At 39.8% G+C, this 23,518-nt stretch overlaps 1 protein-coding gene across 1 annotated transcript in view; it reads right to left on the bottom strand.

The window, feature by feature from the left end:
* LOC107685068 (breast carcinoma-amplified sequence 3-like) overlaps window positions 1–23,518 on the bottom strand; it is a 269,249-nt gene that overhangs the window by 12,210 nt on the left and 233,521 nt on the right. The window contains exon 23 of the mRNA XM_016481528.1: window positions 10,134–10,301. Within this exon, the coding sequence (XP_016337014.1) occupies window positions 10,134–10,301 (168 nt within the window). The remainder of the gene's footprint in view (window positions 1–10,133; window positions 10,302–23,518) is intronic.

Raw genomic sequence — 23,518 nt, 5'->3', positions numbered from 1 at the left:
TGATTAGTAGTAAATCTCCATCACCTGCTTTCAGATGGAGCGGCATTTACTACACAGAGCCGTAGTTCACTGATAATTAGGCAATATCGCGTTCATTATCGCAGGCGATTCAATCTGCGATAATGAACGCGATATTGCCTAATTATCAGTGAACTACGGCTCTGTGTAGTAAATGCCGCTCCATCTGAAAGCAGGTGATGGAGATTTACTACTAATCACGGCGCATGACAATCGCATGCGATTAATTGCACAGCCCTAACACACACACACACGCACTGTTGATAGTTATTTCACAGCCCCTCTGAGATTATCACTCAAATGAAAAGCTGGCATTAAGGGAGTCATCCTCTTAAAAAGTGGGCATTAGCAACACCCCAGCTGAGGAGCATTGTGAGTGTGTATGGGACACTATTATTGCGACAGGGCCTCATCCTGTATCCAGTTTACTCATTCGGTCTGGGCTTTTATTAATAGTCATGTGCCTGTGTGTGTTCGGGTATATATGGTTTATGAGGACACAAATGGGTATAATGACATGGGTATTACAATGTAAACATGGTTTATGAGGACACTTCCTGTGTCCCCATAAACCAAAAGGCTTAAAAAAACCATACTAAATGGTGTTTTATGAAATTAAAAAATTGCCAATAGTTTTCTGTGAGGGGTAGGTTTAGGTGTAGGGTTGGTGTAGGGTGATAGAAAATACAGTTTGTACAGTTTAAAAACCATTATGCTTATGGAGAGTCCCCGTAAACCACATATACCAACATGTGTGTGTGTGTGTGTGTGAGAAAGATAGAAAGACAGAGAGAGACCCCCTTCTGGATTAGAAGCAAAGTTCGCTGCCAAACCGACAAAACCCTATCAGAAAGGATGAAAAGCGGGAACTACATTCAGTAAGCCCCGCCCACATGTGAAAGTCCATATTTCATGGTCATTACAGAATGAGCTTTCAAGAGCGGTGCAGGTAAAGGTGGCAAGCCTCCATTGTGCTTTCAATTACATATAATGAAAACTTACTGTAATCTCTGCTGCCCTGGAACATACCATCCTCCAGCAAGGGCACATTTCTCATTTACTCATTAGAAACAGAGCTGCGCTATTGGTGGAGGCCGTGGTGATGTGTGTGAGGGATCATGCATGCAGATGGCCCGGAGGGTACAAACACAAGACAGACCAAACAGAGTCTACCGCTTCATGTTAATTTCACAGAAAGTGCTTTTATATAAGTACTGACCACCCTAGCAACTGCCTAGCAACCAGCAAGCAAGCATTTTCTTTAGAAAGAAATCTAGTGAGTGAGTGCTAAAAAATAGGACTGTGGGAGACAGTAATGTGAGTTATGAATTATAAAAGTTACAGTCCTTAAAAATGAATCACTTACAAGGATGACCACGTACAAACTCTAGATCTCACGTTGCTGCCGTGTTTCTAACTAGAGCACAGTGAGTTGAGTGCATGTCAAAATGAAAGCATATTCATGTTCCTTCATGTAACATCCGAACTCAACGAGGCTCTAGTGTTAGATTACCACAGAGGTGTGAATGACTCTCCACACATATACTTACGGGCTTAAATGATTCATTTTCTTCCATACACTTTCCTTCCCTTTCAACTAACACGAAGGTAATGAATGAGTCGGAAGAGCAAGAGAAAATGTTTCTAGGAAATGTGAGAGGAAACATTGTCCTCTGACACATGATGCTAACGTCTGCCGTATCTGATACATCAGCGGGCTTGTGCTATTCTACAAAAGCAGAATATGAACTAGATTTTTACATTTGCTTGAGGAAACATGAACCGAGAAAACAGTCCTTGCTTGTGCAAATCTCATCACCACAATGCTAGAGTGTTCTGGGTGGTTGCCAGGGCATCGCTATACAGTTGCTAAAGTATTTGGACCATTTTTAGCACTTTGCAATGTAATTGTTAGGGTGTTAACGATTTAAATAATTAAATACAAATCTACTGTGAGCTCTAGGGTTGTTAATCAATAGTATATACTTCTATTAAAGCTATCAGTCTGTATTATATTAACTTTTTACAAATCATGTTGACTATTTAATTATCTGTATATATCTGAATATTTTGCAGCTTTTAAAATATTATATTTATCATGCCATACTTGTAATCAAGAACATTAAATCAATTATATTTTTCCACTGATTTTCAATTTGAATACACCATTCGATGGTCAGTAAGATGTTTTCCCCTTATGCTCACCAAGGTTGCCTTTTTTTAATCAAATATAAAAAAAAATATTAAAAAAGCTGAATTTCATGTCACCAGAATTCAATGTGACATGATACTCAACAAACATTCTTATTATCATTGAAAACAGTTGTGATGCTTAATATTTTTTGTGGAAACATTGATACTTTCTTTTTTTTTAAAGAACAGCAATTGTTTGAAAATAGAAATATCTTGTAACATTATAAATGTGTTTACTTTTGATCAAATTAATGCATCCTTGCTGAATTGAAAATATTATTATTTTTTTTCTCATTCCTTATTCTAATTAAAGACGCCAAGGACATGTTGTTCTTATATATATATATATATATATATATATATAGGTTTAAAATCCAGTTCGCAATGTTGAGACTCACCTCTGGTTCATGCATTATAAATCTCAATGGAAAAAATGAATGAGAAAAATACTTCCAGAGTGTGCGGGCAGCGTTACACTTCATAGCGATGCTTGCCTTAGCAACACCACTAATGACTCTCAAATGACTTCTTTTGTAATTCAATTGGTTTATTTGAACTGTTTCTGAATAGTATACAATGATAGCAAACTTTCCAAATGTGCTAAATGGACTAAACGGGGCCAAATCCATTAAGATAACAAACATGACTGACTTTGTATTTATCGTACAGACTACGACTAGACCACAGCCTCTGAATAAAAACCCAAGTCAAACAAAATCACTCAGATTCTGCCAGCATTAAGAAGGTCTATTACTGCTAGCAGAGCAATTGGTTAAATAGTTGCTCAAGGTGCAGGTCTCAAATTTAAGCCAGCGGGATGGAAGGCTCATGCCATTTACAATTACAAACCACTCAGGCTGGTGGCTTAATTTGAGTTTTGATTCAATTAGTTGATTTAATTGCTGTCCATATTGCTTTATGTCTCTTTGATTGATGGGCACGGTCAATGTGACGGCCAACGGAGCCGTACGCCATGCCAAGCATCCTAAGATGTACACACACAAGTCTTGCTGATGGAGTGAGGTTCATTAAAGCCCTGTAGCCCAAGGAGGAATCCTGCACTCAGCTGGTCTTTCACTGAAAAGCACCATTGCTCACTCACTCGCCCTGAAGCTCAAGCCCACACGTTCAACACCAAACTGGACAACGGCGCTTTCAAACCCAGTTTTCATCTACCAGCCATAAACACATTAGAAACTAAACAGCAATGTGTTTTCTACTTTGCATAATTGCCATTTTGCTTTGCATTAGTCAGATCATCACTAAGCAATTAAATGATAGCACTAAATGATCTTGTCCTCTTTGAGCACACATTCACCTGAAAGTGCTGGAACGCCTCTAGAGGAAGAAAGAGAGACAAGGTTTATCCACAGTACTGGTAGAGGCGTGCGTGAGTGCTTTCCTAAGTGTGAGGCCATTAGAGAACCGAAAGAGAGGCAGCGGCGCAGGCAGCGACAGTAACACTCTCCCTTTCCTTGCTTGCTTCAAGTCCTCTCTCCTCTTTTCACTTTCCTGGAAAGTGCTGCAGTCAGGCCAGTGATCTCATATTGGTGTGGACCGTTAGCGCTGTAACGCCTTTCAGCTGTGCTTTCAAGAAACCCTCCATTATGTCCTCTATCACTAATTCATGCAACCTCTTTACTGATATATATACAGCACACGTGCAAATGTGAAAGGAAAGGGAGGAAGAGTTTGGAGAAGTAGGAAAGAGCAAGGTAAGTGTGGTATTGAATAATGAACTCTTCTTTATGCTCTTGAGAGGCTAAACACAGTAAATGCCCTATGAGTCTGAATCAGTTGTGGAATCACAGCACTGAGCCGGCTTGACTATGTAGCATGTCTCACTGACACCTGCCTCTTGCTTCCATTTGCAGTGCTCTCAAATGCCTGGCGCTTTCGTCATGTTTCACCAACACCATGTCTAGACATGCTGGAACATCTTTTAAAAGTGCTCCTTCTACCCCCTCAGCTGTCTCCCTTTCTTTCTCTACTTTCTGACTGTCGCTCCCTTGAGCGAGCTGTTAAGTGCAGTCTCAAAAAATCCCACAAAAAGCCCATTTACTGCAAGCTTCGGTTTCTACCCTAAATCCCAGCTTCCATCCTTTTCTTTACAGTTTTAGCAACTAGTTTGTAGGCTAGAAGAACAACGAGGAAAAAAAGCAGGGGATAAATGCTAAAATGATATCCAGGCCCGATGTGTCACTGATGGAGACAGAGAGAAAGAGAGGCTCTGAATGCAGGAATTCTTCTTCATCGTCTCACCCTGTCGCTGCACATTACTCTCACACTGAAGAGACTGATCATGGGATGAATGGGTGAGTGCTGAGGGGAGGAAATAATAATTGTGTTCCTGTTTTTACACTTCATTCCCCTCCAGGCCATCTATCCATGCACTAATACCACCTCATTTTCTACTGTCTTTGTCCAACACATGCTCTCACAGTATGAAGAACCACAGAGATTTGTTTTTGTGTTCCTGGTTTCAGACAATGTAAGTAATGATGTCAGCTACAGCTGAGCTCAACATCAGGGTCGATGGCACTGTAAACTCTGAGAGCTGCAGGCCCTATCCTCAGCAACAGCTCCACAGAGGTCAGATCAACACAGCATGCAGAAATGGACCTAATAGCCCTATGATCAGGCCTGTCTTCTTGCCCACAAATGCAAAGTCACTGTGTGCTGGAAGAGATGCAGTTTACAGAGGGGCAGTTTAAAGACAAGGGATATTTAAATGACATATGGATGTATTTACACTTACCAAACTCACATGTACTGGGCATTATAGGGCAGCTAAACATGTTTAACAATGCTACAGACTTGCAGCACAACGTAATGGTCCAGCACACTTTCACTGAGGAACTTGGGTTTGGCAAGAGATTGAGCAGACCCAGATTAGAGCTGGGTTTGTTTATGGAATCTATCGTCTGTGTGCTGCGTATAGGTGGTGGATGATTGATTAGCACAAGCTAAGTCCTTTGCATGGCGAGTGACTGGGCTGCTGCGCTTTCAGCTGTGTCTTGTTGCTTTAGTGATGGCTATCGCACCACATTAAAATGAGCCGTGACATGACATGGAAGGCTCTTTCTGATAATAGCTTACGATTTGGCGAAAGAATACTTGCGAGTTAGTCCAATTCAAACAGGGAATATTACTGTTATTAACCAGGTAAGCAAACAATGGAGGGTTTTCAGTACGCCCAGAACAGGATCTACCCTATTGTATGCTGGGATAATCTGCTACGCCAGTAATACCTGGAATAATTTACCTGCTGCACATTACCAACTCAAGGCCTGTTTGATTCATTTTCAAACCTAATTCTCAATCAAACCTCAATTTTTTGTTAGCATACATGAAATAAATAGAAGATGGTGAGGCTCAGTCTGTGTAAGTGTTAGCACAGGCATTTAAATCTAGTTCACAAAGTTCAAACTATCAGCTATGTCAGTCAGCAGGGAGACGTTCACATTTCTGCACTGATTTGGGGTGTAAAATCAGATGATTTCTATAGAATAAATGAAAACATAGTAAAATGTTTAAGCTGAGAATATAACGGTGTTATTAATAGCTAAAAGCATCATCAAATTAGCCAAAATATTAAATAAACAAACACACAAGCACTTAGGGACTTGTAGAACTTTCAGAATGACGCCATTCTAATTCTGTGGAAAACTGAGTAACTTTCTGTGGAGTTCTGCACGCAGATTCCGTGACAGTCTACTAATATCCAATCCCTGGTCAGACAATTAACTCATAAATTAAATAATAAAAAAAACAGTTCAAACCTGACAATTTTATAAACTAAAACTATGACAAATAGTGTGCAAAGGCTAAAATTTGGAGCGATGAATGTTTTGACGGCTTTGGAGAGGTTGGAAAACAAACATCCTGCTTCTTTCATGAGTGCTAACAGCCAATCGAGAGGAAGACAGATTTTTGGCGCCCTGGAGTGTCTAGCCATTGGAGAGGTATGTACAGACGAGTGTTACTGGCGGATGTAAGTGTATTGTTCCTAATTTCGTGACAAAAGCTCTAATCATCATAAGTTCAGCCGGTCACAGTTTAGTCAGCTCAGTGGTGTCCATTTATGTTTGGAAAACTATGCTCACGTACATGTGTTCTTTCTTTTACCAGCTTCCATGCATGACTGTTTAAGGGCCCGTCATATGAATGTTTCTGTAATGAAGCTTCAGTGTTTGAATGTAGTTCAACTGTAGTCAAGCTGAATAAGCAGTTAGCAACACTATTAAATATTTATGAAACTTAGCTAACAACATTGACACACACACCCACACACACATATAAACATAGTGTATGTGTGTTTTAGACAGTGTATGTACGTGTGTTGCTGTCACGGTAAAGCTCTGCACCAAGGGTCGAACTGAATACTCAAGGATGAAGAGGAAGAAAGAAAGAGAGAGCTTGAGAGCTGTCGCTAACATCCTCTTCACAATGAAGCTATTGTGGCATGTCCGGCTCCAACAGTGTGGGCTCTCCTTCAAGTGCACAAAAACCCATCGGCCTTAATAATTTTAAAAGAACACGTATATTTGGTTCAGTAGACAACAAAGGAGAGTCCTTTCACAGCTTTCACACCACCATACACAATTACTGTAAAACATTTCCATAATCACAGTGCTGTGCTAATGAACTACACAAAACATACAAGCATGCATTCAAATCTTTATATCAATGAAGAAACATAAACAACATTTTGGCATTGCTATATCAATTTTTACAGGTTATGACTACTAGAAAACATTGGGAATCTTTAGTAGGGTGACACATTATCAGATTTTTTTAAAAGAACCAAATTATTTAAAATGTGAACCAAATTAACTGACTCACTTAAATCAAATGTGAGAAAAATATTCTCACTGCAGCATTTTGTTTAAAGGCAGACAGTGTATTAGCATTATCATGTCTACATCACTACTCCTTTCTGAGAGCTCTGTAAGGCTGAAGGGGTGGGAAATTGAGAGTGTGCTCTCAGTACTGTGGGCTTAACGGGGAAATAGATATAAATGTGTTTTTTGGGGCAGCTGGAGTAATGAGGAATGACAGAGACATAATCCCTGTGTGTAACCTCAGTAAACACTGGCAGCGGTGGTGTGGGGAGGAACACCACGCTTGACAGGGTTGAGTCCTGTCCCCTTCCCCCTGTTTAAATGGAATTTACGTTAGGTTAGCACCAATGACAAAAATCTAATTTGCAGCATTATGCCGCTGGCAAAATCAAATTTTAAGATGACTGCATTCCAAGAGTTTTTTCTTACATTCCTTGCATGACGGTAAACTGGGAGTCTTGCGTTCGCTCCCCATCGCCTGCATGAGTAGTAATTCTCAGTTGTCAATTTTCCAATTTCATTGATGTTAAACTACGCAAGAATGCAAAATCTGAGGACTGGAGGAAAGAGATAGACGGAATGAAACATGGAGAAGTAGTTAGTGACTGACAAAGTAGAAGAAGAAGAGTCTGAGATGTCCCCTGATGCTACAATCCTTTTCTGAAAAAGAGCCTGTGCATGAGGAGATGCTAAGTGTCAAACCATCTGCTTTCGACCCTTCAAAGAGGCTCCCGGCTGAACCGGCCTTATTAAACAGGGCATCCCACAACTACAAAGAAAGCTGGTGGTATTGCATACGCAGATGCACTGGCTCACCCACAGCTCAACGACACAATCCCATGCTGCTTTACAACCGATCAGATAAATTCCATACTAGCCGTTGTGTCTAGATGGCAAACCTCGATCTGTGAAAAGCCTAAGAATAAAGTTATGGCACTTACAAACTGGAAAAGAGTTTGAAATGGGGGTCAATGGAGTTTAGAGACCAAAATAATTATTGTGAGAAAATAAATAACTAAATAAACTAAATTATTTACCTAATTCACACAGTATTATCAGTATATATACACATTACTGTTCAAAGGTTTGGGGTCAGTAAGATTTGTATTTTTTTTTAAGGAAATTAATTTTAATTAGCTAGGATGCATTAAATCCTTGATGAAAAATCTTGAATCACGGGTTCCACCAACAACAGGGTTCACAGAACAACAGTTACCGTCTAGACACAACTCAGGCACGACCCATGACAACAAATGAAGAAGGTACTTTGGATGACTATAGGGTAATTACCAATATTCGGCCGTTACTCTCTGCACTTACTGCCACATTAGTCGGTACCTTCAACAAAGACCTAAATGGGAATGTCTTGAACTCTTAAAGTCTGGCACTGATTTTTAACTGCAGCCGGACATCTGGGTGAAAAAGACACAGACTGACATAACGGATGACTAGCACTCATCAGAGGCTCCAGCACCCTGTCCCCAGCCACCGTGCAGCTTATTTAGAGCCTCTTGCCGCAATCCATTTTTTGTCCGTACTCTGGGTTTCCTGCTTCAGGAGATGCTTAACATTACGTTTATCCACCAGCCCGTGGGGCCAAAAGTTGAGAGTAATGTGATCAGTAATGAATTTTGTGTTACATTAGGCTGTATAAATGGACGGACAAGCGCAGACTACAAGTGTCCGGGAGTCGGGCTTAATCTAATGATGCAAAAATAGAGACAGAACCAATTATGGAGAGGGCCAACTCGGTGCTGCTGCAGGGACTGCAAATGAATAGGTACAAATCAAATTAGTGCCTAATAGACGCGCTACGAGAGAGGGCCAGTCGATGCTAAATGCATTAGGGCCTTGTGACCTCGCTGCTCCAAGCAGCGGCGTCCAGGATCCAAGCTCCATCTTCCCCAGATATCAAAGAAAGTCTTGTTCAGACGAGGGGGAAGGCCAGAGAGCAGCAGCTTCCTAAATGAGTTAAACATTTGGATTGTCAAGAGTGGCAATTTCCCCCCTCATTTCGCTTGGTCTCTCCCTCAATGCGAATGACCTAATTTGTTATTGTAAAACCTCGGAAATGTGTCTTTTCCAAGATCTGTACGAGAGATCACGTAAATACGCCAGGACATATTCTTATCTCTGCGCAATTCGAACAGGATTGAGGAGACATAACTGATTCCCCTAGTCACTGGAGGAATTAGCAAGAGCAAATCAAACAAAATAGGGTTTACCATATTAACTTCTGAGGGAGTTAGTTTGCTTTTGAGCTTAACGAGCTACTAATGAGAAGAATTAAATTGGCTGAAGTTCTGTTGGCAGGTCTTTAATAACAAAAAAAAAATAATATCTGTTTTTTTTTCTATATACTCTCAGAAGGTACAAAGCTGTCACTTGGGCAGTACCCTAAGGTACAAAAGCTAAAAGGTACATCTTTGTACCTTATTTACTCCTAAATGGTACATATTAGTACTTTTTAAAAATACATATCAGCACCTAATGTTAGTACTTTTTGAAAGGGAAACGCCCCAGTGACAGTTTTATACCTTTTATCTTCTTGTACAAAGTTATCATTACATATTCAAATTCCTTTTGAACATCACATAAAATAAATTTGTACATACAATGAAATTAAGTGGGGTCTAATGTTGTTCTGGCCCACAATGGCTTTCATTATATGAACCAAAACATTTGATACATTACTTTTTTGTTTCACAGCAGAGAAAGAGTCATACAAATTTGTGAGAACCATTCTTTTTAAATCTGTGATGTTAACTGTTGTTTTTAATGGTATGTTATAGGGCTGTGCAAATAATCGAATTCGATGATCATGCGCATCTCATCAGTAAAGCCGGCTCTGTGATTAGTAGTAAATCTCCATCACATGCTTTCAGATGGAGTGGCATTTACTACACAGAGCCGTAGTTCACTGACAAGCTACGCAATATCGTGCTCATAATCGCAGGCATGCCGATAATGAACGCGATATCGCGTAGCTTGTACTATTTGCACAGCCCTAGTATGTTATCTGACATCCATTGCCTATATGTTGTACATAATACCATTAGTGAGAGTGTTTGCGCTCACCTGTCCCAGAGCCCACAATGTCTCTGCTGGGCGACTCTGACATTGCGTCTGCCAGCCTCTCCTTCAGGCCCTCTTCCGTGGCTTCCACAGAGGACATGTGACGCAGTCCGAAACTCTCAGGCCAGCTGCCACACACCTCCAGCAGGGTGACGCTGCGGTCAAACATGCCTGCCAGAGAAAAAACGAGAGAGAAGAGCAACAGTTCAAACCTCAATTTTGATTCACGCTGCATTAAAGCTCATTACAATTAAATTTTATCACTGCAAACTGCAATTTTTTTCTGTCCTTTATAATTGTTGCTTGTCTAAGTCAAAAATCACATCGTACCAGCTTGAAAACACTGCAATTCTGTAAGTCTCGTTGAAGTCATAATACATAATGAACCTGAAAACTGTCTATGGCTATGCTGGTGTAACTCAGAGGTCATAAACAGCTATCTGTGTTTCATCTGGCACACATAGCAGCTCAAGCCCCAGTTGACCCCCCTTGCCTTCCTCTGACAGGGATAGCAAAGAGGAAATGACTGACTCCTGAAAAACACCACTGTGGGCCAGTATGACTTCAAACAAAAACACTGGGCTCATTTTTTTTTCCAGCAATAAGCGCCTAGGCTAATAAAAGAGATATTGCATAAGGAGGGGGGTGTTAAGGAAGCACAGTTTGTCTGTCTCCCGTGATGCTGCATTTCAGACAGTGGCATCTTTCTATTATAGATACCTGCCACATAAAATACAGATGCTTTATCTGAACGGCCTGTAAGCAGACCCTTTGATCTACAGGCCAATGACTATCTGGCCTTGTCTGGCCTCCCCTGCAAACCCTCAGCCACACTCGAGGCCTCTGACAGGCGCTAATGCGCGGGCGAGAGAGGAGCGCGGGCGGCCGGTGGCACAGCGCTGATAGGGAGGCAAGAGGCCTGCCGTTATCTGCTGTAAAACACTAGTCCAGCCAGACATACAGACAGCAGATAACTTCATACCACTTCATAAAAAGCTGTTTGTCCTGTGTCTGCCATTGACTCCTCAAAGCACTGAAATCACCCGAGTCAACAGGCCCGCCATCAAAGCAACTTCCTGCAGGCTGAGTGGAAGTGGCAACCATACCTGCTGCCCACAAACAACAGCTCTGCATGTCGCCAAAATACTACAGCACATGCATACTACAGCACTTTGGTCTTTTATGGGGTTTTGATATTTCATAATGCCAAGTAGTACAGAAATACAGAAACTAACTTTCAATCAAATCAAATCAATAAAATAAAAATAAATTAAGAACAGACATTTGCTCAAAAACTAAAAAAATAAACCATATGAATTAGTAAAGAAAAAGACCAATGAAAAGAAATGGAATCAATACATACACTACATGTATTGAATTCTGATATGTTTTTAAAGTAATAATAATCATAATACTCTCCATATAATGTAGCCGATATATACAATGCCTGTTTAAAAGATTGGGGTCAGTAAGGCTTAATTCGATCAAAAATACAATAATAACAGTAATATTGTAAAGTTTTATTATAAAATAACTATTTTCTATCGTAATATATTTTAAAAGGTAATTTATTCCTGTGATGGCAAACAGCTGAATTTTCAGCAGCCATTACTCCAGTCTTCAGTGTTACTTGATCCTTCAGAAATAATTTTAATATGCTGATTTGGTGGTCATGAAACATTTCTTCTTATTATTAATGTTTTAAACCATTGTGTAACTTAAAAAATCATCATGGTTTTAACAAAACATTAAGGATTCTTTGATGAATAAAAAAAGTTAAAAAGAAGAGCATTTATTGAGCTTATAGGTCAACCTGTTCAGAAGAAAGACAAAACACCTAACCAGAGCAAAGTGCTTTCTTTCATGGTCAGGGTCATCAAACTGCTGAAAGTGTTGAACAAGTTTAGGAGGCTGGAGCACGCACCTCTGCGAGTGTTGTTTTAAAGCAGCCCAACAGCTGAAGGAGAACTTCACAGAGGATGTGGGGTCAGAAGTTCATTCCCACCAATAGGGAAGATCTCTTCATTAGACTGGCTGACAGCCACCACAGCCCACATTCCGCATTATTCACACCCGTCAGAGCTCAGCTTCATCAATTCAATAATAAAATGCCTGCCGCAGGTTCTGGGTGAGACAAAAGGCCTGAGCGGACCAACGTGGATCCTCACGGTGTTCCTCTTGCTTTTGATTCTTCACTTGGAAAATCCTGTCTGAACTACTGAGGTATGAGGATGTGATGTTAACGTTTAACAGGCAGGAGGAGAAAAAAAAAACTTTTTTTTTTATCATCATAAAACCCATGTGGGTTAGTCGTCTCCTAGATGTTGGCAAAAGCAGGGCTACTTATCTCATTTTTAAGATTTTCTTTATTTAGTTCAGAGAACATTCACCTTGAGAGCTTTGGGTTACGGCAGGTTTACTGAGGCATGTGGGGGGAAACACATTATCCCGTTTCTGGGCTACAAGGGGCACCAGAGAAGTGTAAACAGCTAAAAGAACAGCAAAGGTGGGGCTAATTCAATTAGGTTTTATTAAGGGGTTATATAAGTGAAATTGAGCTAACAAGCAATTATCCCCAGGAAAGTGTGTCAGACTTGTGTAATGTTGCTCACTTGTATCTAAAAACAAACAGGCTTCTGGTGGAAAATGGACAGTGTGTAAATCACAGGTTGTCATTTGTCCAAGAAGGCATCTGCTTGAACTGCCCCTGCCGAGAAGACCTCCACCTTTTTCTGGCATTTTGCCACTTTTATTTAGAAGAGGGTTGACAGAGGACAGGAAATGATAGGGAGAGAGAGATGGTTCGGGAACAGGAAGTGCCCACATGATCTACACACTCTGCACTAATTACAAGCTAACTGATAAATAAAAAATTATAAAAAAATAAATAAATAAAGTAAAATAAAATGGTGGCAAATCACAAAAGTTACTTAAAAGCTGACCAAAAAAAAAGACACTACTAAAGTTGGTGGCAAATCACTAAATAAAAATAAAATAAAATAAATGAATGAATGAATGAATAAAACACTTTGACTAGCTACAACTAAATCAATTGCTAAAATTTTGGTGGCGACATTAGAAGGAAAGTAGCATGGCCAGAACTGAGTCGAGGACTGTAGTTAGTCAAGTAAACTTTATTATCAGTTGATTATGGCCTTGCTCGAGTGAGTGTCCTCTTTGAAGAGATCAAGCCATCCAACTCTCCAGATAAGAGCGACACTGGGCACTCAGGCCGGCTTTATTTCCGTACCCTCCAGCTCCTCTGTGTGCACCCTGCTTTCACTGGCTCTTAATCAGAGACCACTTTAAAGTGCCGCCGGTATACAGACACACACAGCATCAACGGCTACTAAAAGCCAGACGAGCGCACCACAGCTAGAGCGATACGGACCCAAAAGCTGCCAGAAGTGTTTAGTGTGAGTGTTAATGTAGATGTAAACTCTGAGGATTAGCAGTAAGATAGACGGCCATAAGGAAGTCTTTTCCCCCACCTCCAAGGCCCCCATCCTCATTACATTACACTGCCTTTTAAATCATTTACTCCCTCACTCTCTCTTTTCACTCTCGCTCTTTAGCTGTGAGAGTGTGAGTAATCCCATCAATTTCCTCACTGGGCTTTTACGCTCTCTTTCACACAATGGATTCCGGCTCACTCAGCCACGGCACTCTCCGCCCCGTTCAAAAGCCAGGTCGGCAAACTTAGAAAAACAGAGGATCGTCTGACAATTAGTCTTAAACCTTTAATAGCGAAGAGAGCAATGCGTCGTGTGTGGCACTAGCTGTGGCTCCTTAAATTGTCAGTGTGAAAGTATATTCAGAGACATTGTCTCTCCTATTCATAAAAACACCTTTATTCACTCCATGGGTGTGAAACGGCTCTTCCTGCAGGAGGAGGATCAAAAATCAGGGTTAAATCCGTGATAATGCCGCTAAGAGTTATGATGACCTGCTGTCTCCACAAAAGGGCTGTGAAATGATCATAGCGCTGGATCATAATGCACCCATTGAGCCTATCTGGATTAGAAAGTCCTGCCTGGGCTCCCAAACACCTTTAATAGATTAAGAGAAGCCTATGTCTTTATGTATTCACATGCTCTGTCCTTTGTATTCTCCTTCTTTAATTACATATGGTTTCAAAACACTTATTCATTCTGCTGAGAGATGGGATGGAGAAGCGGCAGAAACAGGAAGCCAAAAACTCATCCACTACTATCTGGCATTAACATGCATTTTAGGTGGTAGGATTGTGAAGTGGATCACTGAAAACATATTTTTAGATGGTTTGAAATAGTTTTTGACCACATTTACTGAAGATATCAATGCAATTGTGTTTTTGTTATTAGATTTCAGCTACGTACATTATATGCAATGAGGTTTTACACTGCTAATAATCATATGTCCCTTTGATCGATCGTTGAAGTGTTGGAGTGAATGTAAAACAATTTGATTTAAAAACATGCTTATATTAGTAAAATACTAAAATGTTACAGCCCGATGTAAAGGAGGCCTGAAATACAGCACTAGAAATTAAAATCATGAAGTTTGTGCAAGCTTTTATATATTAAATGAATGTTTACGTCAATGTCAGATTGCAAAAACGTACAGGAGCTTTCACAAGCCCACATCTGATATTAAGTGCACTGGTGCTATGTGTATCTTGCTAATGTCAGAAGAAACCAATTGCATTGATGATTAAAGCAATAGGGGTGATGTCGTGATTGGTGAGGGCATCATCATTATCAAACCCACTGGTTTATATAGGGTCCACTTGTCCCTTTACCCTCCCTAAGAGAGATTCCAGGCAGGAGTGGGGCTGCTGAACTCGTCCCATCCACCTCCATTTCCAAGTTCAAGCCACTCTTCTCATTAGTTGCTCTCAGAACCCCATAACTCAACATCAAACATCAGCATTAGTGAACAGCGTGGCTGCTGCAGCCTCTGCGGTTCTCGCTCACTGTCCGGGAAATAAACGAGGGCAAAAACGAATGCAACCTCACTTGGGACAACACTGCTGTGTGTTTCTCCTTTCCCGTTCCTTCGCTTCAAATCAGGGGGCTGTGGGACCGCAATGATTAAAGGAGAATGATACGCTTGACGCAGAGCAGACCCTGCAGGATGTGTTTGCTGACAAACTGCCCCACTCTCTGACAGCTCAGGTGAGAGAGAGCGCACTCCCATGGCCGTGTTTGGCGGCGTTCACACACATACGCACGCAAACACACTGCATACACACATCTAAGTGTTGATCAGTAGAGTCTTTCACCACTCACGCTGGAATTAGTGTAATATATGCTTCTCAGTTAAACAGCGATCGCATATTAGGTGTGTCCCGAGGCTTTTCTAATAAATGAAACTGATAGAGTCCGTGTAAACAGAACGTGGCCTAATGATGGAGAGCGAACGAGCGAGAAGCCATTTTCCACCAGCCAAAGTGGCAGGGATGCCTAATTGATATGGAAGAGTATTGTATTACGCTGTAACTTAATGAGGCAGATGTCTTGTTTATGCTGAGAAGCTAATGTGTTTCACAGCTACTTGAGTGCATTCATTTCTCTGACAGGCTGGAACGTATCGAGCCCCTCCCGTGCTCGCCAGAGCCAAACCCTACAGGGCCGCACCGATCCATGAACAAAACATGACGACAGGGCTTGACTCAACACTCAGCACTCAAAACACTGTCAAATCTTATTCAAAACAACAACAGACACCATTACTTTTATTTAAGCTGTTCTTGTCAATAACCTTTGGCATGGTTGTTGTGCATGGCAAGAGTTCACAGGTAATCAAATTGCAATATTTGTAGATAATTTCCAAGAATCAGTCACTCGGACTGTGCTTAGACTTGTAAAATGAATCGCTCCAATAAAATAAAGACTTGCAGAAAATAACAGTTTCTTTGTGCACTATTCAGAATTGAACTGAGAATCTTTTAAATTTTACTACATTTAATTTAAATGTAAATAAACACAGCAGAATAGCAATTTGAACATGTAAGGAATTACAATTAAAATGAACTGAAATTAAATTTCTAACTAAAAGCAAAGCATGTGAAGATGAAGGATTTAGTTTAAAAAGTTTGAAGATTTATAGATCGAACAAACCAAATATTAAATGAACCAATGAACAAACAAACCAGTGAACAACAAATGAACAAACTATCAAATGAACAAAATATCGAACAACAAATTAACAAGCTATTTATCGAACAAACTAACTATCGAACAACGAATGCAAAAAAACTATCGAATAAACAAACTATCGAACCACTATCAAACTATCGTGTTTCTCAGATCTATGAGAGATGCGTAAAATCTGGAGCTAGGGGTGAGCATCCACATTAATCACAATACCGCCCATCCCAGCAGACCCCATCCATCAGACCGCTGTTGCTGGCGGAAACCCGAGCCCACGCACCGCCTGAGACTGCCAGCCCGCAGTTGACAGATGGACATGGCCTTAATCCCCACATAACACAAACACACACCTGTACTCACTCTCTCTATCAGTCTCACACTCACATACTTCTAATACCTCAGAGCAATGAAGATGCACACAGGGACAAAATACAGTACGCATTTAGGTTCATGCAATAAATCTGAAACGTAACATTCCTGTTACATCTGGTCTGACTACAGGAATACATCCATGATATAAATACAAAGGACTTTGCGCTCATAAAAAAAAAAGAAAATAATTTTCTACATGGAACCAGGATGTATTACACTTTGTGATGCCTAAAATTGACTTGCAGCATATGAAAGGATTTAGTTTAGTTTTTTATTTTAAATTTATTTAGACAAAACAGTATAGCATTTCTAATACGGGTCATTTATGGCCTATAGGCCATAAAATGAAAATAATTAATTATTGGCTTATCGCTATTGGCCAGCATTTTAATTACAGTTTATGCCTATATCCAGAGACAAGTTTGTGTACAAAAGTATACAGTGCACAAAAGTTTGTGTTTATGATTTTTTATTTTTTATTTCCCTGTATAATGCAATGTATACATTTTTAAGCATTACAGACTAACTAAAGTTGAAAAAGTGAAAACGCATAATAGCAGCCCTTTAAGCATTCAAATGCCCAACATTCCCATTCATGCAACAAGTCCAAACTGAAGACACATCACTCTCTCTCACTCTGTCTCTTTCAGCATTTATTTTTGCATTTCCGAGGGTCTTGATAGTTCACACTTTCAGCCAGGAAATGACCCAGCACAAACATAAACATGCGCTGCATTCCGTAAATAGCAGCACGTTATTTAGATATTCTCATGCCAGCAGAAATGGAAAGTCACGCTCAAGGCACTCAGGGGGCTTTGTGATCTCATTTGTAATGAGGAGGGATGCTCAGACAGACATGGCGACGGTGATTCCTGCGTTTGTCTGGCTAACTAAGTTAGGATCGCACGGACAACAATTTGTCTCATGTCCACCACTGGGGCAGGAGAGAAAATGAGAGAAAGTGAGAGAGAGAGAGAGAGAGAGAGAGAGAGAGAGAGAGAGTGAAGACGTGGAGAGGACAGAGGTCTCAGCTGGCTGTGAGATGGGAGGTTAGCGCCATAGAGATCCCCCCTCGCACAGACACGTCCACAGGGCCCTGGCCTTGTCAGATGGCATTATCTATCAGACCGGTGATGTGCACCACAGAGGCCACACTATGGTAGAAAGTGATCTGATTGATTGGAACCACTGTTACACCTGACTGGAACAATGACTTGATTGGCCGCCAGGTCTGAGGACCTTGGATTCTCCTCTTCAATGACAGACCAGCAGTGGACTACTAGGTTAAATCAGATAATGTTTGAGAAGAACTGTATAGATTGTATTTATAAAACATATACTCCATATAGCTCCAGCTCTTAAATCTGATTGGATAAGCCATGATGAAATAACTAATAAACACATGTGCATTAATGTAGAACAGTAAACAACCTACAGTTAAGTTAAACTCTACCTATAATTAAACAAACAAACAAACAAACAAAAACATCAAAAGTTCATCTTGATCAGAACAAACCTGACAGCACATATTACATAAGCAAAACAAAGAGTATTTAATAATCATCATTAGCATTTCTAATAATAATAAAATAATAATAATACATGCATACTATATCTTTTCAAATAAAGTTTTAAATACAATTTCTCTTGGTCAGAGCAAACCTGACACACCAAACGGTACACAAGCAAAACAAAATAGTATGTATGTATGTATTTATGTATGTATTCATTCATTCTTAATAATAATAATAATAATAATAGTTGTTGTTAATAAAAATTATAATATTTTCTGACTAAATTTGAATGAAATGAAATTAAATATAAATGTATTATTATTATTGTATTTATTTATATTTATATTTCTTAATTGTATTTAATTCAAATTTCACCAAAAATATGATGATATTTTAAATAGCTATCGAGCTATATTTTCAGCAAATATGAATTCGGTTTGACATGTAATGCCATTTTTCACGATCCAATCAATTCCTTGATAAATTATATAATAAATAAAGTCACATCTTTCTTACTGAACAGTGGTTGTGAACGACAGTTTGCATCAAGTTCAGGACTGTGTGCATGAGCATGAGTTTAAAGGCAGCTGTTGACATGTGCCTGTGAAGGAAGCAGTCTCACTTTCCTCTCATTGGACGGCTGATCGCTACAAACCCTCTTATCATTGTTATTCAAAGAAAACGGATAAAACTTTACCCTTACTATTCTTAACAAAAACTGCCGACTTGCAAATGAAGCAGAAAAACAAGCTGTGGGAGTTAATTAAAGGCCTAATTTAGAGAAACATATTGCTTATAATCACTTACAAACACTTCCTGCATCATGCCGAAAGTTCAATTACAGGTTTAGTGGAGTCGAGCGCCGAACTACCACGTTCTGATGTGGCAGCGTGAAGCAGAGCCTCCGTGCAGTAATAACAGCCCAGATCTCCAGACTCGAGGGCCATACAGGACAAGCACCACCCGTACTGCCAAACAGCCTGCCTGCCGTCCCTAGGGTCCAGGCAGAGGTCACGGCTCACTTTGGCATCAAAGAGAGTAGGCAGAGAGGATTTTCATTTGGACATGGTGCAATCTGTCACAATCCCATTTGATAATGAGAAATCACCGCCCAATGTGTCTTTAATCTGAGCGTTTTTGAGTTATTACACAGACTGTGCGGCCACCATTATATTTCCTCTCCACCGTCAAGTCTAAACCCTCTTAAGTGGAAGTAATCTTATCGGAGAGACCGAGAGAAGTAAAGTCTCATCAGTCAGTGAGTTTAGGACTGTGTGTTGCGGGCCACTGAAGAGCATCTGATATGATGATTGTGGCCAAATCCAGCCGTCCACCTGGGACTTCATTCATTCTCTCCTTCCAGCACTCAAAGCTGCTTACACCGGCCACATCACGCCGTTCCAACCGGACGAATAGGCCTTCACCAACTTGTTTCAAATCTCCTCATTTGGGAGTCCAGGTCTCCAGCGAGACGGGTTTAAACCAGTAATCTGAAAAACCAACTATTATTTAGGATGCCTAACACTGTACAGAACTTCAGTGTCAGAAACATATTTGTGCTGCTAATAAAATCATATCTGCTTAATGACACTTTTACTGCTGCTAACTAAAAAGATTTATGCAGTGCTTTAACGGACAGGACAAACAGGATTCTACACAATACATATGCACACATACAGTACAAGTGATCCTAGATGACATACAGCTAGAAAGTGATTTTCTATGGCAGCATCACTTGAAAATAAATATGCACCACTGTTAAAAATACCCGAAAAATCAGCTTCAAATCACTAATGAAAAGGATTTTTTAAAAATTATGTTAAGTCAGGGCAACTGAACAGAATTATCATCTTCTTTTTATAATTCAGTGATTATTTTAAATAAATATTTTGATACATTTTGGATTCATAATAATATTAATCAATTTTTTTTATTGTGGCTGAGTTTATACTAACAGCTAGTCAAATTCATCTAGGAATGACACAGCTTGCATGTGGTCAATTAAACGGGAGTCTTTTAGCTACAGAATAAGATTTAAAGATGTAAGACAGAAATGTGTTACTAAATTAAAAGAGAGTACATAATCTAAATGATGTATCTGAATTTGAAAACACTCGAACAATAGAGAAACTAACAGAGCTACGAAGGGTCAAGGACAAGCAACGGGATCAATGCTAAGCAACTCAAAATTAGATTTTTAAACAATACCTGAAAGGTTAAATTCTGAAAGCAGCCAAGTGTGCACAGACATGTATGAATGCAAATAAAATGTCGGAAACAAGGCAGCCTAAGAAAAAGAAAAAAGAAACAGCCTTAAGAAGGCGCAATGCTAAGCAGTAATGTGTGCAGTGACATCTGGGACTGTAATCAGCCGGACGCTTTCAAGACCTGCCAAAGCAAACAAGGCAATAACAAATCTACTTTACAGATCATCGATCTGCCCTGGACCGGGCCAAGCCAAACACAGGAGGACAGGAGTCTGCAGAGCAGGTTCAGTCTCTTTCTGTGACCCTTACAGTCCACCGATCCCCCCAACAAAGCGTCGCACCATCCCACCTACTGTCAAACACACTCACTACCCAAAAACACCCGCAAGCTGATGCTTAATTTAACAAACAATGGTGGGATGTTCAGTTCAGACAAAAGCTTCTGTGTAATCTTATCTATTGGCACTAATATGTGCATCTTCAAATACATTACATCTAAATTTGCATCAAAGTTGTATGTGACACCCATTTATCATCACTTCTGGCAGCCTCTTCATCACAAAAGGTGCATAAACAAATAAACAAATATTGTCTTTGGAAGAACTGCATATTCACAAAAGCATACAATGTGCCTATCAATGATAAAATAGTTCCAGATGGAGAAGAATAATAAATGAAAGACCTCATTGATTTTTTTGAGGGGGGTGACTGAGTGCAGAAGCGAGACTCTTGCACACGAGTGTTTGTGCCGGGTGGAAAATGGAGATGGGTTAATCTGATTTGAGAACAGCCCAAGCAGCGGCGGTGCTGAGGATGCTGCAGGAGCCAAAAGAACTGAGCACGGCTGGGAATTCGGCAAAGATGAGACAAGATGAGAGTCAGCCAGTGAGTAAACTTTCACTTTGCGACTTGAGTGAGCTAATGAGGTTGAAAGAACAAACATTCAGGCAGGAGAAGTCTCTATAGAGACTGCCAACTGCTGCTCAAAGAAAGTTTTTAGAGGCACAGAGAAACTACACTAATGTCAAATAAGTTTCCAAATGTATGAAAAAAGTTACCAAAAACAGCTTCTGGAGTCCCACTGCACCCCAATAACTAAACTTACTAGAAAAATCTGCTCTGCACCAGACAATTAAACCTGCTATTCTTGAACCAGGAACCAGTAAATGCCGGATAAAATTCTGATTTAATTGAAAAAATTGCAAATTGTTTCTGCCTCAGAGTAAAAATAATATAAAATTATATATAATATAATATAATATTAATGTTATTGCATACTTATTTTTTCATAGTTGTGACTTTATATTCCACAAAATCATTTTATATCTTGCAATGTGACTATTTATTATTTTTGATCCACAATTACTTTTTTTTTTACCACAAGACAGAAACAGGCTTTCACAAAAACAACTGAAAATGAAAAAAGACCAATAAAAAATAAATAAAACAAAATACAATAAAAGACATAAATAAACGTAATTGTGAGCTTAATCATAATTGCACCTTTATATGCCCCAGTTGTGATTTATATCCCAAAACATTATGTTATATCTTGCAATGTGACTTATTTCTGTTACACAAACACAGTCACAATCATTTTTATTTTTTAGTCTGATGCAGAATCAGGCTTTCACAACAAAAACTGAAAATACAGTAAAAATCTATAAATACACATTTATAAAATAACTACACCATATGATCACACCACACATACATACATATCTATGTATGTATTATATATATATAATAACTATTGGCCATTACATCAAAGTCAGTTTAATTAAAATGCAATGTTCTAAAAACTAGGAGTCAGACTTGTAAACAAAGACAAAAATATGTTCTGCATTAGTACTAGACAAGCTAGGAACAATATGAAATGAATAAGATGCAAATGGAACAGTTTTTTGCCGAGGTAGAACATAAATGGCCTGGTCAGCTCACACCACACATGCCCTGTTTGAATGATGCCTCATTGGCCAGAACCTCTGTCTCCACAGCTTGAAACGAGAGCAATGATTCACTCACTGAAGATCCAGCAAGAGCACAAAAGAGACACACACTCCTCTCCATACAAACACAGCCCCCGAAACCCAGAAGCAGGACAGAGTGTCAGAATTAGATCTGATCCACCACAAGGCAGCCCGCACCAGAGCGAGGCTTTTCCCTGATCAAAGCGGCAGTCGGATTTCTCCACCCAGGCTGCAGGCAGCAGAGGAGAACAAAGATACAGCAGCACTGCACTCCATCAACACATGGGCTAGATTTTGAACATTTCAGGGTGAAGGTCATCAGTTTTGGGTGTGGAAAAGTGAAGCAATAGATAGAAAGTTAGATTCAGAGCAAAGAACGGGAACAGTTTGTCTTGTGTAAACTTTCCTGGGTAAGAGGTGAAAAACTGGAAGCCGCCGCATCTGCTCAGGCTCTTTGACGGACAATGGGCTCTGAGCTAATGTCTGAAGCAGCGACCTCTTTGCAAAAACCACAACTACATCATCTGAGAGTGGAAGAGGGAGAAACAGAGAGGGAAGCTGGAACGGCCTCATTATATCAGCCTGATATCATCCTAACCACGGCCTCAACGCCACACCACTACAAACAGAGAGACACGGAGACTGATGAGTGTGTGGAGACGGGACTCTGATGTGTTTAAGGGGAAAGATGCTGAAATAATCCACTGCAAAGGTGGACAGATGGGCACAATGTGAGCTGACATCCTTTATGGGCTCTGCTGATTCTCAGTAATGCTAATCAGTACTAAATTAAGTGAATCCCATGCAAACCGTCAAGGGAAGTCATATATTATTCCCCATAAATGACAATGAAGCCTATTTTTAGGACCATTACACATTTTTGCATCATTTTATGACAATTAAGCACACTGCACCACCGTACTTTAATTCTCACTGGCCTATAATGAAACAAAAACAAAAAGCAAAACTCATTCTTATAAAATGTTTTATATTTTTACATTTAAAGTACATTTGTACAATATAACATTAAAGAAATTGTTCACCCAAAAATGAAAATTTTGTCATCATTTACTTCTCATATCCTCATGTCGTTCCAAACCTGTATAAGTTTCTTTCTTATGTTGAACACAAAAGAAGATATTTTGAAGAATTTTGAAGAACCAAACAGTTGTTGGTCCCCATTGACTTGCA

The sequence above is a fragment of the Sinocyclocheilus anshuiensis genome, unplaced genomic scaffold (assembly GCF_001515605.1).
Source record: "Sinocyclocheilus anshuiensis isolate Anshui unplaced genomic scaffold, SAMN03320099.WGS_v1.1 scaffold914, whole genome shotgun sequence".
NCBI classification, from domain to species: domain Eukaryota; kingdom Metazoa; phylum Chordata; class Actinopteri; order Cypriniformes; family Cyprinidae; genus Sinocyclocheilus; species Sinocyclocheilus anshuiensis.
Note: the sequence above shows the minus strand (reverse complement) of the source record. Positions and strands in the feature narration are given on the sequence as shown.